An 18,815-nucleotide genomic window follows, 5' to 3' on the forward strand; every position below is an offset into this window, starting at 1 on the left:
ACCCTGGATAAAATACCTTGGCTGTTCATCCTATCTATGCCCCTCATGATTTTATTAACTTCTATAAGGTCACCCCCTCAGCATCCAATGCTCCAGGGAAAATAACACCAATATATTCAACCTCTCCCCATACCTCATATCCTCCAACCCTGGCAACATTCTTGTAAATCTTCTCTGGACCCTTTCAAGTTTCACAACCTCTTTCCTATAGGAAGGAGGCCAGAACTGAATGCAGTAATCCAAAAGTGGCCTAACCAATGTCCTGTACAGCCGCAACATGACCTCCAAAATCCTGTACTCAATACTCTGACCAATAAAGGTAAGTTTACCAAATGCCTTCTTCACTATCTTTTCTACCTGTGACTCCACTTTCAAGAAACTATGAACCTGCACTTCAAGGAGTGTTCAGCCACACTCTTCAGCAACCTAACATTAAGTGTCATCCCCTGATTTGCCTTTCCAAAATGCAGCAGCTAACATTTATCTATACTAAACGCCATCTGCTATTCCTCTAACCACCAACCAATCCAATCAATGTCCTATTGTACTCAGAGGTACTCAGAGGTAACCTACACCACCAATTTTGGTGTCACCAGCACACTTATTAACTATACTTCCTATGTTCACATTCCAAATCATTTATATAAATGACAAAAGACAGTGTACCCATCTGAAACACTTTGTGCAGTTTTGGTCTCCTTGTTTAAGGAAAGATATAATTTCATTGGAGGCAGTTCAGAGAAGTTTGACTAGCACGATCCCTGATTATAAACATAGACTAAATAGATGAGGACTCTACTCACTGGAGTTTAGAAGATGTCAGTATCCTTTCCCTGATGCTAGTAAATGTTTTAAGTTTCTCCCACCTTTTCACGACTGGTTATAAAATTTCTGGGATGTTATTTGCATCCTCTACATGAATACAAATTTAAGATATCTGTTCCATTTATCTGCCATTTCCTTACTTGCCACTCATAAATCCCCTCTCTGAAGGGCCAAAGTTCATCTTTCTCTTAAACAAAAACAGAAATTACTGGAAATGTTCAGCAGGTTTGGCAGTATCTGCAGAGAGAATTCAGGATTAACATTTCAGGTCCAGTGACCCTTCCTCAGAACGCGACACTTTGTTTCTGGTTTCTCTTCACAGATGCAGCTAGACCTGTTGATCTTTTTCAGCAATTTATGTTTTTGTTTCTGATTTACAGCAACTGCAGTTCTTTCAGTTTTTATTCAGTTCTTTCTTTTCTTTTTTAAATATTTTCAAAGATTCTTACTTTCTAAAATATATTTCTGGCTGGCTTTCTTTGTACTTAAGTTTTCCTCACTCATTACTTTCACTCATTCTTCACAGTTTTTTCAAATTCTGACAAATCTTCTGACCTGATACTAATTTGCAAATGTTTACACATTTTCTTTTTCCTTCAATGTGATATTATCTTTAACTGCCTTAGTTAACTACAGATTGGATGTCTTGGCTTGGACTCTTTCTTTATCACTGGAAAGTATCTTTCCTAATTGCTCTGAAATATCTCCTTAAGCATCTGCAAATGTATCTTGACTGACATATTGTTTAACATAATTATGTTGTTCTCTTCAGCCAACTCTGCCTTTGTGTTCTGAAAATTACCTTTAGCTCAGTTTGAAAGACAAGTCTTAGAATCATTGTTCTCTCCATCAAAATAAATTTGTAATTCAATCATGTTATGATTACTGTTACCTAGAAACCTCTTCACTCTGTTGCTTCATTCTTGTGCTGTGTCCCCTCTCTTTAATTTGCCACATTCTTCCTCACTTGATCCCAACAATGAGTCTCCCTACGACTCTGTTTTGGTGACTTGACAGAACAATGGCCCACTATGGTTCACATCCCAACACTACAGTTCCCACTGACCATGGTATTAACTGAAAGCCATTCATGCTTTATTAGTCTTTGAGACACACATTTAACTTTCTAATCATATTTACCCTTTACAAATTTTCTTGTGGATTGGTTGATAATTCTTTGAAGTGTTTCTTTTTGATTTAGCCCTCAGTCACTCATATTCCTTAATCAAGACATCTTTCCTAAAATTACATTGTTCCATTGGTATTCTGTGAATCATGACAACTAGATCCTCCCCCACCCACTTTTCTTCAACCCAACATAGGACAGATGTCTTGGATCTTGGCACTGGAGAGCAATGCAGTTCTTCAGGTTCTTGCGTTCGATTGCAATGGATTCTGTATATCCCACTGACTGCTTTGTCCCCTCCTACTACTTTTGCAGGAATTCCTAAAACCCTGTACATTCCAAAACATACATCTCGATTCTCCTTGCTTTTTGCACCATCGTGCCATGGTCAGTTTGCTCATTCATCTTGCAGCTAGCTTTCCTCCCTAACAGCTACAAGAGCCCCTCACCTGTTGGACGATTTCAAAGCCTGAGGCTCCTCTACCTTCACCCTGTTAATCCCTACACTGCCCCAATCACAATTACAGCTTCCTGCCCCTGACAACACTAAAAAGCTAAAACTGACAAGAACGCTTGTTTTAACTTGAATATTGGATCTTCTGCAAGCATTGTCATTCAAAACAATTTTGTCAGAATAATTATCAAGAAAATAAGCCATTGAATACTATGTGGGATTTGACCAAATTTACTAAATTAGTGATGTAAAAAGGCAAGGTCATCATTTGTAACTAGTATTTATGATGGGAACTATTTTTTAAACGAAAGGTCTGTGGGTATTTGGAACAGGAAAATCCTCTTTCTTCATAGGCATCACTCACCAGCATAGAAATGTGACTGTAAATTGTGACTGAAAAGTAGAAGCAGAGTAGTGTCCTCTTCCAATTGAACATAAGTTTTGACTATGTCTTTGTGTTTGTTTCTTAAGCAAGTAGACTAAGGTACTATCAGGAGCCCTTCCAATGGAACCTCCTGTTTGGAGGTAAGGAATACTGCCCCTCCATCTCTTGCAGGAAATTATTATTGACAGGGGTACAGTTTCCACTTCAGACATATTTCAAATTGACCACCGAAAATGTATTCAAAATTCTGCAGGTTACGTTACAGTACAGGTTTTTGATAAAAACCATTTGCACAATTTGAAGTCTTCTCTGAGCCAGACTGACCAGGTGGTGTAATAAAATGTAATTGATTGCTTCATCTTATTTATTTTACTACCAAGTAATTGGTGATGTATTTAGATGCTTTAACTTTGTCTAGTTTTATTAATAATGAGTGAATTATCAAAATATGTATTTTTAATAAGAATGTCCAGTTTTCCACCGGTGTGGTAATTTCATTTCAAATCAATGAAAAATAAGTAAAAGACTACACTGATTGCAAAATAGTTTCTTAGTGAATACACTTTGAAATGGAAAAGCTTTGACAACTTGTGTACTAATATCTATAGGCTATGAAACTAAAAGCAGTTAAAGTGCCCTTGTCAAATGGCAAACTCACAATGTTGATCTGGGAGTGCGGCTGTTTTGGGCACATGAGCTAATCACATAGCAGTGTGTTATTGATGCCCTCTTTCCCAGAGAATCCCAAAGAATGTTTTACTTTGTATTAATGATTGCTTTATATGACAAACAAAGGAAAAGCTGCTCCTATTCTGAGCAGAAGTTTATAACAGCAGGTACATTTAAAGACACTCACCAAAAGGCGATGGAGAAATGCATAAAATACTCCAACACAACGTCTTTATTTAAATTCAAACAATCAGCTTGATTATCATTTCACAAAATGAATGTGACAATGATGTTTATATTTACTAAAAGAAGACATTTTCAATTTTGAACTGTGGTAAACATCTGTAGTAGCCATCTCCAAACCTCACACAAATGAGATTTGGCAAACAAGGGCATGTGTGGTGCATCCGTTTTCCAAAGTACGGTACCTAGAAAACACAACAATGACTAAGTATTAGATCATTGAAACAATACTGTCATATGCAGTAGCCAACTCTTCAATGTAACTTGCCTTGAAAAGATAACTCTTACAATAAAAGCATATACTATATCCCCAGTTATGTTTCAGTCAAGCTTGGTTCAACTAAAGAATGAGTCCTTAGAATTTTTGAAAGGCATTTTTACTTACATTTTCAATTTGGTCAGTGTGAAAAATCAATGATGAGAAATAGAACGTGCAGCTTGGTCCAGTTTATTTGGAAACATAATGAAGTAAATCTGATAATATAATGCCTTGAGTTGGGCTCAAACATTTGCATTGTTTTACTGGGTTACTTACAGTGTGGAAACAGGCCCTTCAGCCCAACAAGTCCACACCGACCCGCCAAAGCGCAACCCACCCAGACCCATTCCCCTACACCTAACACGACTGGCAATTTAACATGGCCAATTTACCTAACCTGCACATTTTTGAATTGTGGGCGGAAACCAGAGCACCCGGAGGAAACCCACACAGACACGGGGTGAATGTGCAAACTCCACGCAGTCAGTCGCCTGAGGCAGGAATTGAACCCGAGTCTCTGGCGCTGTGAGGCAGCAGTGCTAACCACTGTGCCACCGTGCCATTTTATGGCATCAGTGTCAAGATCAGATATTAATCCACACAGTAAAGTGGAACCACTTTGTATTCTATTTCACCCCAACCTCAAAACAGCACCTTTTACATTTTTACATTTCTAACCATATTCTCACCTCTCTGTGGGACTCTTATACTACATGCCCATACCTATTAGGAATTGGATCAAGTTTCCTGAAGCTCACTAAAAAAGGAAGATATAATCTGAAAGATATAAAGTAGAATTTGGTAAAATTGTAAGTCTGTAGGATGGAGAGCAGCATAGAATGACTCAGTTTTCCCTATCTTGAGCAATGTTTGACTCTATCTGGCAGAATTATGACTCGACAAGGAAAAGATTATGCTTGATCAGGGAAAAGAACAATTATTTTTTTAAATCAGTTAATCAGTTTTTTTTTACTTAAGGCAAAATGATTCTTGATTAAATCTATTGTCATTACTTGCAAACATTTCTAATTGAAAATTTCTTTGGCTTTTACTTTCAATGCTATCGTTAAATTCCTATGATCATTGTTCACTTTTATCTGTCAGTGGATTTGGCATTATTGATTGATTAACAAATTCTCTGACAAGAGAAATCCCAGAGTTAGCACATGGAAAATCAAAGATCTGCCTAAACAGACTCATTTACATTCATTCCACTTAACAAATGAATATTGTGATTTACCATAATCATGGATTATTACAGTATGTTTCCTGTATTCAGATTTGTGGATTAGTATATTGCCAGAAAACAGCAAACTTACCTGATTCTGAAATTATTCTGAAACTGGACATTTTTTAAGGGCATTTGTTTTTCTGAAATAACCAACCTTGCTTTTATTTGGGCTCCTACACTCAAAATCTAGGGAAAAATTGGATTCCCGGACAGGTGAACAGAGAGGTCCAAGACAACGAGATATGATATCAATGCTGCTCAGACAGACAGAGCAAATAAAATATGAGATCATGCTCAAAGGTTAAACATAAATGAGAAGTATAAATTTTACTTTAGAAAAGTTTGGGAATGCATCAGTCACCAATAATTGAATGCAGTATTCCAAAAGTGGCCTAACCAATGTCCTGTACTGCTGTAACATGACCTCCCAACTTCTATACTCAATGCTCTGTCCAGGAAAGGAAAGCGTACCAAATGCCTTCTTCACTACCCTGTCTACCTGTGACTCCACTTTCAACAAACTATGAACAAGGACTCTTTGCTCAGCAACACTCCCCAGGACTCTATCATTAGGTGTATATGCCCTGGTTTGATTTACCAAAATGCAACATTAGGAGAAAGTGAGGATTGCAGGTGCTGGAGATTAGTGTCAAAAAGTGTGGTACTGGAAAAGCACAGCAGTTCAGGCAGCATCCGTGGAGCAGGAGTGTTGTCTTTTCAGGCAAAAGCCCTTGATCAATGCAACACCTCACATTTATCTAAATTAAACTCCATCTGCCACTCCTCGGCCCAATGGCTCATCTGACCAAGGTCCTGTTGTACTCTGAGAAAACCCTTTTCTCTGTCCACTACACCGCCAATTTTGGTGTCATCTGCAGCCTTCCTAACCATAGCTCTTATATTCACATCCAAATCAGTTATATAAATGATGAAAAGCAGTAAGCTCAGCACTGATTCTTGTGGCATGCCATTGGTCACAGGCCTCTTGTCTGAAAAACAACCCTCCACCACCTCCCTCTGTCTCATACCTTCAAGCTAATATTGTACCCAATTGGCTATCTCCCCCAGATTTCATGTGATCTAACCTTGGTAACCTGATGGAACTTTAATGAATCCCTTGCTGCCTTGCATTGTACTGCCTTCATAAATCTTGTTTGTCACTTCTTTAAAAAACTCAGTCAAGTTCAGTGAGACACGATTTCCCATGCACAAAGTAATGTTGACTATCCCTAATCAGTCCTTGCCTTTCCAAATGCATGTACATCCTGTCCCCCTCCAATAATTTACCCACCACTGATATCAGGCTCACAGTTCTACAGTTCCCTGGCTTTTCCTTAACACCTTTCTTAAATAATGGCACCACATTAGCCAACCTCCAGTCTCCTGGCACCTCACCCACGGTTATTGATGATACAAGTATTTCAGCAAGGGGTTCCGCAATCCCTTCCCTAAATTCCCACAAATTTCTGGGATACACCTGATCAGGTCCCATGACTGGTACAGGAAATGAGATCAGCTGAATGCAAATAAAAAATGAAACAAGTGTATAGAAAGGAAAAAAAAACTAGATGATGTTTTAGGTGGCTTGGGGTAAATAGAATTGAGGGAAAGAGTGGAGAAAATGGAGACTCCATGAGGGCATGCTAGGAGCAGCATCAGGCGTACTTAAAAATGAGATGTCAACTTGGTGAAGCTATCAACCAGGACTATTTGTGTTCCAAACAGCATAAACAGCAAGTGATAAACAGAGCTAAGCAAACCCACATCAAACGGATCAGTTCTAAGCTGTGCAGTCCTTCCACATCCAGTCGTGAATGGTGTTGGACAATTAAACTGGAGAAGAAGGCTCCACAATAGACAATAGACAATAGACAATAGGTGCAGGAGTAGGCCATTCTGCCCTTCGAGCCAGCACTACCATTCATTATGATCATGGCTGATCATCCTCAATCAGTATCCTGTTCCTGCCTTATCCCCATAACCCTTGATTCCACTATCCTTAAGAGCTGTATCCAACTCTTTTTTGAAAGTATCCAGAGACTTGGCCTCCACAGCCTTCTGGGGCAGAGCATTCCACACACCCACCACTCTCTGGGTGAAGAAGTTTCTCCTCAATAAATATCACCATCCTCAATGATAGAGGAACTCAGCACATCAATACAAAGGATAAGGCTGATGCATTCGCAACAATCTTCCATCAGAGGCACTGAGTGGATGACTCAGGCTTCTCCGATGGTCCCCAGCATCACAGATACCAGTCTCCAGCCAATTCGATTCACTCCACGTAATATCAAGAAACGGCTGGTGGCATTGGATACTGCAAAGGCAATGGGCCCTGATAACGTTTCGGCAAAAGTACTGAAGACATGTGCTCCAGAACTTGCCAATGCTCTAGCCAAACTCTTACAGTACAGTTACAACACTTGCATCTAGCAGTCTATGTGGAAAATTGCCCAGGTACGTCCTGTACACAAAAAGCAGGACAAATCCAGCCCGGCCAATTCCTGCCCCATCAGTCTACTCTCGATCATCAGTAAAGTGATGGAAGGTGTTATCAACAGTGCTATCAAGCAGCACTGCTCAGCAACAACTGCTCAGTGACATCCAGTTTGAGTTTCGCCAAGGTCACTCAGCTCCTGATCTCATTACAGCCTTGGTTCAAACACGGACAAAAGAGCTGAATTCCAGAGGGGAGGTGAAAGTGACAGTCCTTGATATCAAGGCTGAATTTGACCAAGTATGGCATCAAGGACCCCTGGCAAAACTTAAATCAATGGGTATCAGGGGGCAAACACTCCGCTGTTTAGAGTCATACCTGGCACAAAGGAAGATAGTTGTGGTTGTGGAGGTCAGTCATCTCAGCTCCAGGACATCTCTGCAGGAGTCCTTCGGGGTAGTGTCCTAGGCCCAACAGTCTTCAGCTGCTTCATCAACAACCTTCCCTCTGACAAGGTCAGAAGTGAGGACGTTTGCCGATGATTGTACAGTGTCCAGCACCATTTGAGACTCCTCAGACGCTGAAGTAGTCCGTGCTCAAATGCAACAAGATTTGGACAATATCCAGGCTTGGGCTGACAAGTGGCAAGTAACATTCACGTCACACAAATGCTAAACAATGACCATCACCAATAAGAGACACTCTAACCACCACACCTTAACATTCAAAGGTATTACCATTACTGAATCCCCCACTGTCAACAGCCTTGGGGTTACCATTGATCAGAAACTCAACTGCACTCACCACGTAAATACATTGGCTCCAAGTGCAGGTCAGAGTCGAGGAACTCATCTCCTGACACCCCAATGTCTATCCACCATCTACAAGGCACAAGTCAGGAGTGTGATGGAATACTTCCCACTTGCCTGGATGGGTACAGCTCTAACAACACTCAAGAAGCTTGACACCATCCAGGACAAAGTAACCCGCTCGATTGATACCACATCTACAAACATTCAATCCTTCCATCACCAGTACTCTGGAGCAGCTGTGTGTACTATCCACAAGATGCACTGCAGAAATTCACAAAAGATCCTTAGACGACACCTTCCAAACCCACGACCAGTTCAATCTCGAAGGACAAGGGCAGCAGGTACTTGGGAACACCACCACTTGCAAGTTCCCCTCCAAGCCACTTACCACCCTGGCTTGGAAATATACCACCATTCCTTCACAGTTGTTGGGTCAAAATGCTGGAATTCCCTCCCTACTGATATTGTAGGTCAACCTACAGCAAGTGGACTGCAGCGATTCAAGAAGGCAGCTCAAAGGCAAATAGTGATAGGCTATCAAAGCTGGCCAGCCAGTGACACCCAAGTCCCACAAATGAATTTAAAAAAGGAACAAAACAGCAAAATTGTAAGGAATTGTTAATAAAATTGAGTTAAACAGTTTGTAGCTTTCTGATGAACAATGGAATGGCATGTCTGTAATAAAGCAGGATAACAGAGACAATCAATCATTGTGAGAGTTTAGAAACAACTGCAAGGGTGACTGATACATGTCTACAAGAAAAGCTGGACTGAGAATTAAATGTAGTAGTTTACAACATATAGGGAAGAAAAACGGTAAGTTGGAGTTGCTGCACTTATTGGGAATAATATAATGGTGGCTGGAAAAAGTGACTCAGCGATCAGAAAGATAGAAATAGGATCCACATCAATAGAGGTAAAAAGGAAGAAACAAGAATACAAATGGGGATAGTCGAATAGATGCCTTACAGTGAAAGAAGAAATGCATAAACAAGTGAGGGAAAAGAGTAAAAAGCATAAAGTAATAATATGTGCAATTTCAGTAAACATGATGTTAAATTGGCAGAAGAGGGAAAAGATAAAGAATGAAAATTCTGCAGTGTGTACATATAATCCATGAAGTAAGAAGTCCAATGAGGGAAAATTCAAGTAAAGGAGAATAAGAAAGAGCAGGTAAAAGAAATAAAAGTAGGTGAACATCTTGGCAATAGAGATCACCAATTTTTTTTCTTCAGTCACAGGATGTAGGCATCACTGACCAGGCCAGCATTTATTACTCATCCCCAATCGCTAAGAAGGCAATTAAGTATCCACCACATTGTTGGGGTCTGGAGTCACATATAGGCCAGACCAGATAAAGACAGTAGTTTCCTTCCCTTCAGGACATTAATAAATTAGAACGGTTTTTCCGACAATTGACAATAGCTTTATGGTCATCATTAAAGTCCTCCCTCCAGATGTTTATTGAATTCAAATTCCACCATCTGACATGATGGAATTCAAATCCCAGTCTCCAGAAATTTACCAGGCAATAATACTACTCAGCTATCACCTTCTAGGCTGTATTTTAGTATAAGAATTGGGGAGAACATCAGTTTGAAGACAAGGGAAATGGATTGAAAGAAAAGTGACTTTGAGGAACTCAGAATAGAATTTGGGAACAAAAATGGATAACAATATTAGCAAACAATGAAACATATTAGCAGACAATGATATAGAACAATAATATGAATCATTAAAACTGTGCCAAAAGTGTCCATAAAAATATACTCTAGGAGAAAGTGAGGACTGCAGATGCTGGAGATCAGAGCTGAAAAATGTGTTGCTAGAAAAGCGCAGCAGGTCAGGCAGCATCCAAGGAGCAGGAGAATCAACGTTTCAGGCATAAGCCCTCTGTTAAGCTAACATAAATATGTTAAACATCAATGAGTCACCTTGAGTAATGAAAGATATTAGGAAGAAATTGAAGGTAAGTGATGACACATAAAACATTAACATGGACAGCAAGTGAAAACATGACAAACGATCATCAAAAGCAATTAGAAAGGAAATAAAATATTAAGACTGAAAAGAGAAACTTTGAAATTTACTTGTATATTTTTATGTAATTTAAAACAAAATAATATACCATTGTTTGTGAATATAAATAGAAAAGGATGTATTGGGAATAGGGCTATGCAATTATAGACTGTATAATAATATATTTAATGAGAAAATAATGAGAAAAGAAAGATATGCATTTATATACCATCTTACCTGACCATCAGAACTTTCAAAATGCTTTACAGATAATGAAGCATTTTGAAATATGACTGCTTCTGTGGTTCAAAATATAATAAGCTCAAAACACAATATAATAACGACTTGAAGATCTGTTTTTGTAATGTTGTTTAACAGCTAATTTTTGCCATGGACACATGGAAAAACTCTCCTGCTTGTATTCAAAATGGTGCTCTGGGATAGAATGAAGCGAAGTATAAAGTACCTAAGTGTCACTTAAACAGAATAAAATATCTGGTCAAGAAGATTTCATTCACATATTTTCGAAGAAGCCAGGTAAGAAATAGTGCAGGTATTATCACACATTTTAAATAATCCACTTGGGAAAAGTGTGTTTGAGAAAAAATAGTAGATAATAAGTTTATATCAAATTTAAGGAGGGGGATACATCAAGGAAATAATTGATCAATCAGTTTAACATTGATTGAAAGACAAAATAATGGAATTATTATTGTTGGAGACAATAGAAGAATGTATAGAAACCAAAAGTAGTAAAATGAGTAATCACCATGAATTTTAAAATCAAAAGCCTTGCTTGTCCCACCTGGTTGAATTGTTTTGAAGAGGTATCAAAAAGTGTAAACAACCTTAATGCAGCATTATCGATGTAATCTTCAAAATATGGAATCGTGCAATAGACTAATGAATAAAGGCAGAGATCGCAGAGTTCAGGCCAAGTAGAACAATGGCTCACTCACTAGCTTCAAGACTAAGGCAGAATGTAGGATTGAGGGCTGGTTATTCTGCAAACAGAAAGTGGGAAGTCATGCTTCACAAGGGTCAAAGCTGGAACTGTTTTCATCAACAATTTAAATTAATCATCGTGTGCAGCATCTTCGCATCCAATGAATATTTGTGCAATGGCAAATTCAATGGAAAAGATGGTGAGATCAGCAGACATTATTCTCATGGGGAGAAAAATAATCAGTTTCTTCCACCAAGTTTTGAGAATCTCACTAGTGAGTGACAAGAGGTTTATTAGCAGGCCATTGATATTTAATCCCCTTCATTGACTTGCATTTTTATTTTTTCCCACACACCAGAGAGAAGGTAGATTACAACAATCCAGCTTAACACTTGCTCCTCCAGGTCTCGATCTTGGACAACAGTCACCAACATCTCATGACCACCCAGTCACAGAGGTTGGTATTGATCATGTACCAGCCTTCTTGTATTTTAATGGCAGATCTCTGATCCACTTAATACAGTTGCCCAATTTAAAGCTGCACTTTGCAATGTGCTGACATCTTAATACTGTTGCTGGACACTTGGCACACAGGGCTCTTGGCACACCCATCTCTTGGCTTGGACCAGGGTGCACCCCAGGGCTGCTTGTTTGCTCACTCACATTGTATCCACTTGGATGTTCATGGTACTGCTGCCTTGCCTTCGTTTTTGGACTTGTGAGTCATCAGAAAACTTTGCTATTCCTTTCCCTCCATGTCAAAATCTGGTCCCAGGATCTGCAGTAGACCTTACGGTAGAGTTTTAGCTACAGGACCCTGGAAGGATTTGTGACGAGAAGGCCCAAACATGCTGAGTGTGTTTTGCCCAGAAGCGGGTTTATATTTATTAGCTCCAGCTTCCAGTGGGCTGATGGTGCAGGCTGAGTTCACCTCTGGAGAAGCCTGAAAGGAGTTCTCTGGAGGCCCTCTTCTGGTCAGATGCCTATTGGCCCACAAAGAGAGGGAGTAGTTAGGCAAACATGGCTGGCATTGCTTTTAGAGTTTGTTCAGGTGAGGGATATGAGGCGAGGCATCCTCATTAAGTAGCTAGAGAAGAGGTTATGCAGGCTTAGCATTTTAAGGGGATGGGATGGATGAGAACAACTGAGGGAGGAAGTTGCTTACAACAGTAGGATCATGAACCTTGATAGGAGGTGGGTGCAATAGCAGAGCTTGAGTGGGACATGGCAAAGAGAAGAATTTGGCACTTATCCTCATGGACTGCAGTAGGTTATTAACCTTAGTGTGGCAATGTTGAGCATGACTCTGGGCTGTGGAACTAACCTGGGTGGCAATCTCAGACCAGACGAGCAGGGTGCAGTGCCATGGTCTCCTTTGCAGATCCTATGGAAAATGGTCAGCTCTGTTCCACATCACTCCATCCTTCAGTGGGGAGCTAATTTGTTTCTATTGGTCACCTCTGGAGCATTCTTCATAATCAGCAGTCATATGGGGCAACTCCAGACTGCACAGAGAAAAATACTTACTGATTTGCAGATTAGTTTACAATCATCGAGAGCGTTTCAAGATGTATGAATATGAAGCATTACATTTTGATTATAAAAATGAAGAGGTTGCATGTTACTCAGGAATCGAAGTCTAAATTTGTTCGAGGGATCTGGGAATATGAATAATAGTATTTACAAACATTAAGGAAATCTTTAAAAAGAAAACCATGCACTTGGGATTATTTTCAGAAGAATAGAATTGAAAAGTAAAGAAGTCCTATATCATTTGCAAAGATGATATCCTTTTATCTTTCTGTGAATTTTAACTGAAGACTGAAATGGGAAGAGGACTGTTTTAGAACCAAGGAATTTGGAAAGAATTGATGCATTCTTAAAAGGAATGTTGATGAAACTATGGAAGTCAAGTTCAAATAGTGGAAGAGCTGGGTTTTAGAGTGGCTAGCCCTTGGGGATATATACAAAGTAAGATTTGGCCAGTAACAGGTAGCTGATTGATTTGTAAAGTTGTGACCAGTTGTGGGTAATGAAGGTCATCAGCCTGACAACAACTATCTAATTGGTTCCTGGGTAGTTGAGTCACTTGGCAGACTGTTGCAAGGGGCAGAGGGTGTATCTTTCTCTCAGTAAAATATCTAAGGCCTAAAGAAAGATAATTTATTTTCCTCACCATTTGTTGTAAGCTGTGGCCTTTAATCAGATTCTAAGAGGCTTTGGAATTAATGCACCATCGCCAGTGTCTCCTATGAGGAAGTGAAAAATGCCCAAAAACAAGAGATTGAAGAACAGAACAGAAAATTCTGGCAAGCAAAAGAATCATCTCAGTGATCCAGGTAAAAATAATAGCATTACTGTTAGGTCATCCTTTTAAGTGTGAAGTAAAGTATTAATCTTTAACTCTCTATGCATGAAAAGTGATTTTTCTTTGTTTTCCCTAAGATATCATTCAAAATGCTTCCAGAAATATTATGTTCGGCAAAAGATCTACTGTTGCTATTTCAGAAATGATTAAGTATGTTGTTTATTTTGCATTATCCTATTAAACAAATCTTTAGCTTTATAAAAAAAGTGAAGTTAATTTAGATAAGTTTTCTAGTAAAGGAGGATATATAAATCATCCTCCCAAAGGTTATAACAGACTTTTGAGATGGTATTTATTAGCTCAATAAGTTTAGTATTTACTTGCCTCCTGTTTATTAGTAAATAATTTATAACCTGGACTGTAGGTATAGCAGATAATATTGTAGCAGGGCTACACAGTGGCTCAGTAGCTAGCACTGATGTCTCACAGCGCCAGGGACCCAAGTTTCATTCCACCCTCAGGTATGTTTGCATGGATTTCCTCTGGGTGCTCGAATTTCCCCCCACAGTCCAAACATACACAGGTTAGGTGTGCTAAATTGCCCATAGTGTCCAGAGATCTGCAGGCTAGGTGGATTAGCCATGGAAAATACAGGGTTATAGGGATAGGGTGTGTCTGGATGGGATGTTCTTTGGAGGGTTGATGTGAACTTGAAGGGCTATGATTGTATATTTTAGCAAAGGCAGTAAGAGAAAAACACGACTGGGTAGTCAGCTCTGCTACAAAATGAGTATATCCGATTACTGACCACGTGCTTTCATCTAAGTTCTTATGGAAATTATTCAAATTACAAAGAGGCTGTTAAGGGCAGCACCTGAAATTGAAACTAATTGCTAACAGCTTGTTTTAGTTGAGGTGCTTAATATTCTGCTGCTAAAGCTATCTTCTGGATAATATGTGTGATTCACACTTATTTATCATTAAAGACGTCCCTTGTAGAAATGCAATCTGTGTTCACAAGTTAAAAAGTAAATTAATTTGGTGAAACCAAGTTTGTGATGATGGATATTGTATTGAGAATTACTTGGTAGGATAAATAAGCACAGGAGGCTTTGGTGTAGCACTTCTTAAGAAAGAGAGCCTAAAGATGAGCTATTAGGGGCACTCAAAACATAGGTTCAAAAAATCATGGTCAAAGGGATCAGTACGACAGAGTGGTCATCATATTTGACATTGTCTTTGAGCATGACTCCCTGCTGAGAGTACACAATAGGAACATTTAGGTAGCATTACCATAAGTAAAACTTCATACTATATTATGTATCCATTCCTACATGTTTATAATGACTATTACTGAAAATTTAGCAGAGTATTATGAGAATGGGAGAAATTAATATGTTGCCTTCAGTTGGATGAATGATCCAGCTTGTGACTGAAAGAAATTGCCTAACATAAAAGAATGGTGACAGGCATCACAGTAATTTTAAATGTGCTGATTTCACGGTGATGGACCTGAACAGCTTGAGAAACTGGCCAGGCTGCTGGTGGGATCAACCACGACTTTCTTCTTTTGTCAGGATTTGGTCCTTAGTATCTAATTAATGAAACAAATTTAAATTTTAATCCCACTAAAGTTCCCTAAGGTCCTTTGATGCGTTATCTCTCAACCTATGCAAACTGCGAACTGCATCAGGTATGCTCCACCGCTGTAGGAAGTAAAAATGTGTTCAAAGGATAACTGTCAGAAGTGGCAGTGCATTGAAAGCAAATGGGGCAAGATGTGAGAAGACTGTTGGAGAAAGCTGTCAGTGGATTGTAAGTGTCACCATTCTGTCAACGCAGCGTTGTTGTACTTTGTGCTGCATTGGGCTTTGCAGGGCCTTCCTACAAAAGTAAATCTGCCAGCCAATCAATTATTATGGATAGCCTTGGGATTATATGCAACTCTTGATAGAGAAATGCCATCCATGAATAATGCAGAAAATTGCAGTGACCTAGGTCTTAGGATTCTTGTCCTCTCCTCATTTCTCTTTGCCACTTTCCTATGAGTCACTGGAGACAAATGCTTGAAGTAAGTAACAAGCAACAATCGCACACCTAAATCTGGGTTAAATGAAAGCATCTTGATTAAAGTTATGGAACAGATTTTAGAATTTATTCAGGTTAGTAAAGTTTCAAACAAATCATTAGAAATTTAAAAAAAATTTGAATTACAGATGTACTGGAGTTTTGCACGCATTTGTTTGGAATGGTGCAAATAATCCTACATTTATTCTGGAGCTGTTAAAATAAATTTGAGCTTTCCTCCTACACAATAGCTGAATGATTCACTTAAGATGGTGAGAATTACAAAACAGCTCCCAGCATTTGTCTTCATGCATGTGTCACTGTAAACCTCTGTATTTAAATTCATGATTGCACTCAGGGAGAGAAAGAAATTTCTTTGTTAAACAATTTTCTCTCCTTTCCGATCTTCTTTCTTTTGAGTTCTGGCTCTTTTCTCTTGTGGCCTTAAATAGTCCAAATTGGTGTATAAACCTGGCCAAATTTGAAGTACTTCATGTTCTTTACTGACAATGCAAGGAGCATTTTGGACACACTGCTTAATAATGACAAAATTGAAAGTATTTACATAAATTATTTCATGTCATTTAAAATTGTATGAAAAAATGTTTATGTTTGAAGTAAGGATCTTGCACTATCAAATGCCAAAAGATGATTATATAAGATTTAATTCATGGAACAGCTTTCTCTGTTCCATATGTTTTTGGATGCTGACAATGAGCTCCATGTATGGATCACCAAAGTTGTGACCTCCTATTACTTAAAAGGACATGTTAACAGATGTATGGATACATCACCCCCTGCAAATTTCCCCTCCAAGCCACATGCCATCCTGATTTGAAATAACATCATTCCTTCATAGTAAAAATCCTGGAACTCACTTCCTTACAGTACTGGGGTCAAGCTACAGCAGATGCATTAGAGTGGTTTAAGAAGGCAGCTCACCACCACCTTCTCAAGGACAATTAGGGGTGGCCAATAAATGCTGTCTAGTCAATGATACCCACATCCCTGAATAACTAAACAAAGACAAGTTAAAATTAACAAAAGGCGAGTAAAGCTAAACTTGAAAAGTGAAAGGATAGAGAGAATTGGAAGTAAATGGAGTGGAGCAATCGAACTTGAGTGTTTATATGGTGAATGATAACTAGCAGACTCTTCTGAAGCATTGTTCACTGTGAGTCAAGAAGAAGGTGGGTTGGAAGTAGGAGAGCACAAATGTGACAGTGTTAAAATTGCATGAAGTACGAGCTGCATACAAGATGTTTAATGTTATCAGATGGTATTTTTCATCTTTAGTTTTAATACCACAGCAGTAAAGCAATTCCTGGTAGCTTTCTTGCTACAATCTTAATATTTTGTTCAGCAAGATGTAATTGAGGTAAAACCATTTACAGAGCAGGTCAATCCAAAGATACAAGAATTTCTTGGTTGTCCAAGGGTTAAAAGCAATGCAAAAGTTTGTCTAAGATAAATAATGACATACATTCATAACTATTTTAACTTGTTTTTCTTACAGTTATTTAAAACCAGCATTTATTCTAATGTGCTGTACATGAGATATTTACAGTTAAATATAAGATGCAAGTAAACTAACGAAAAATGCAATGATTATGGCAGAGTTGACTTTATACTGGTAGCTATGCATTATTTCTCTAACTTGTTAACTCCTATTTAGTATACAAAGCATATAAAATGCTAACTTTGTGACTCAGAGGATGGCATTCGTCCCCTTCATTGCCCATTGGTGTGCATATTCGTAGACTCCTAAGCCACAGAGTGACAGCACAGCACATGCCTCCTCCACACTGTTGGTCTCTGTCACAAGCCTGGAACCAAATACATAAAGCAGCAGAATAAGAGCACTGAAAATATTATCTACATTTAACTGTGTACATTTGTTGGATTAAACAATGTTTAATTAACACCAGTCATACCATACATGCTGAACTGTTCTAACAGCATGTTTGACAGTTTTGCACAAAGTCTATTTGCATTCTTAAGAATGAGCTTAAAAAGTTTAATGCTTACCAATATGCATACTTCAGGGTAAAAGTAAACAAATAAAGTGGCCTCCATTTTCCATATTGTCTGTCAGATATCGACCAGTGTAATAATGAGTTGAAGAAAGCTTTCTGTACAATAAATGAGTTATAAGTAAAGATTGTAAATGTATAAGTTCTGGAACTCTTTTTAGAGTATAGGGTCCTTCAAAATTTGTGTGCCTTCTTCCACTGTATATAGCGTTTATCTTTGCGTGTATTTGCATGATTAATACTTTGATTCTTGCTAGCATTACTGCTTCACGTTGAAGTGCTATGATGAAAATGATCTTCCATTTTTAAAAATTCTCTGATGGCCTTGCTCAAACCCAATCAGATCCACAACCAAGTCACTGGATGGGTAACTTGATTGCAGGAACAGTGGGAACGAATCCTGGAACAGTTAGTAGGGACAGGAGAATGTGGAAGTGATAGTGATTTAAGGGAGGGGTAGGCGGGGGAAAATTGTGATACAGAGACACATGGGGGATGTTTCCATTGCTAATGACCCTGGGAAAAGGGGGCAGGTAAGGTTTGAGAATACCCTACTCCCTGTTACGGAGCCTGCTGGTCACATTTCTGTTCCTCCTACTCCACAAAGGGTTTTGATAAAATTAGGCTTTTAGAGCTCAGGTTCTTAGCCTATTTTGGCCAGTTGTTGTCTCCTGCCATGGTTCATCTGTCAGGCTGCATGTAGTATGGAAATGTCCCTGACTTTAGTTTTATTTCACCAGTGTCATGATGTGGTCCTATCATGTTTTTTTCATAATATAACTGTAGCTTCAGGACCCTCAACTAATTTGAACTTCAGTGAACATGAAATGGCCCTGGACCACAGAATTCCCTCAGGTTGATAATTCAACTCCACTTTATGTTAACCTCTCACTCCCACCATTCCCACTAGGCAAATAGAAAGAAGAGATGGTCAAGACCAAGAGCTTTAAGGTTAAGCTTTGAGTGTATCATGTATATATGTAATAAGTATTAATTTTCAC

At 38.8% G+C, this 18,815-nt stretch overlaps 1 protein-coding gene across 1 annotated transcript in view; it reads right to left on the reverse strand.

Moving 5' to 3' along the window:
• Positions 1–3,719: 3,719 nt before the first annotated feature.
• Positions 3,720–18,815, reverse strand: part of prok2 (prokineticin 2) — a 66,097-nt gene continuing 51,001 nt past the window's right edge. The window contains exons 2-3 of the mRNA XM_072581675.1: positions 17,482–17,607; positions 3,720–3,887 (exon numbers count right to left, since the gene is read on the reverse strand). Of these exons, the coding sequence (XP_072437776.1) occupies positions 3,762–3,887; positions 17,482–17,607 (252 nt within the window). The 3' untranslated portion in view covers positions 3,720–3,761. The remainder of the gene's footprint in view (positions 3,888–17,481; positions 17,608–18,815) is intronic.

Source organism: Chiloscyllium punctatum, chromosome 12 (genome assembly GCF_047496795.1).
Source record: "Chiloscyllium punctatum isolate Juve2018m chromosome 12, sChiPun1.3, whole genome shotgun sequence".
Classification (NCBI taxonomy): domain Eukaryota; kingdom Metazoa; phylum Chordata; class Chondrichthyes; order Orectolobiformes; family Hemiscylliidae; genus Chiloscyllium; species Chiloscyllium punctatum.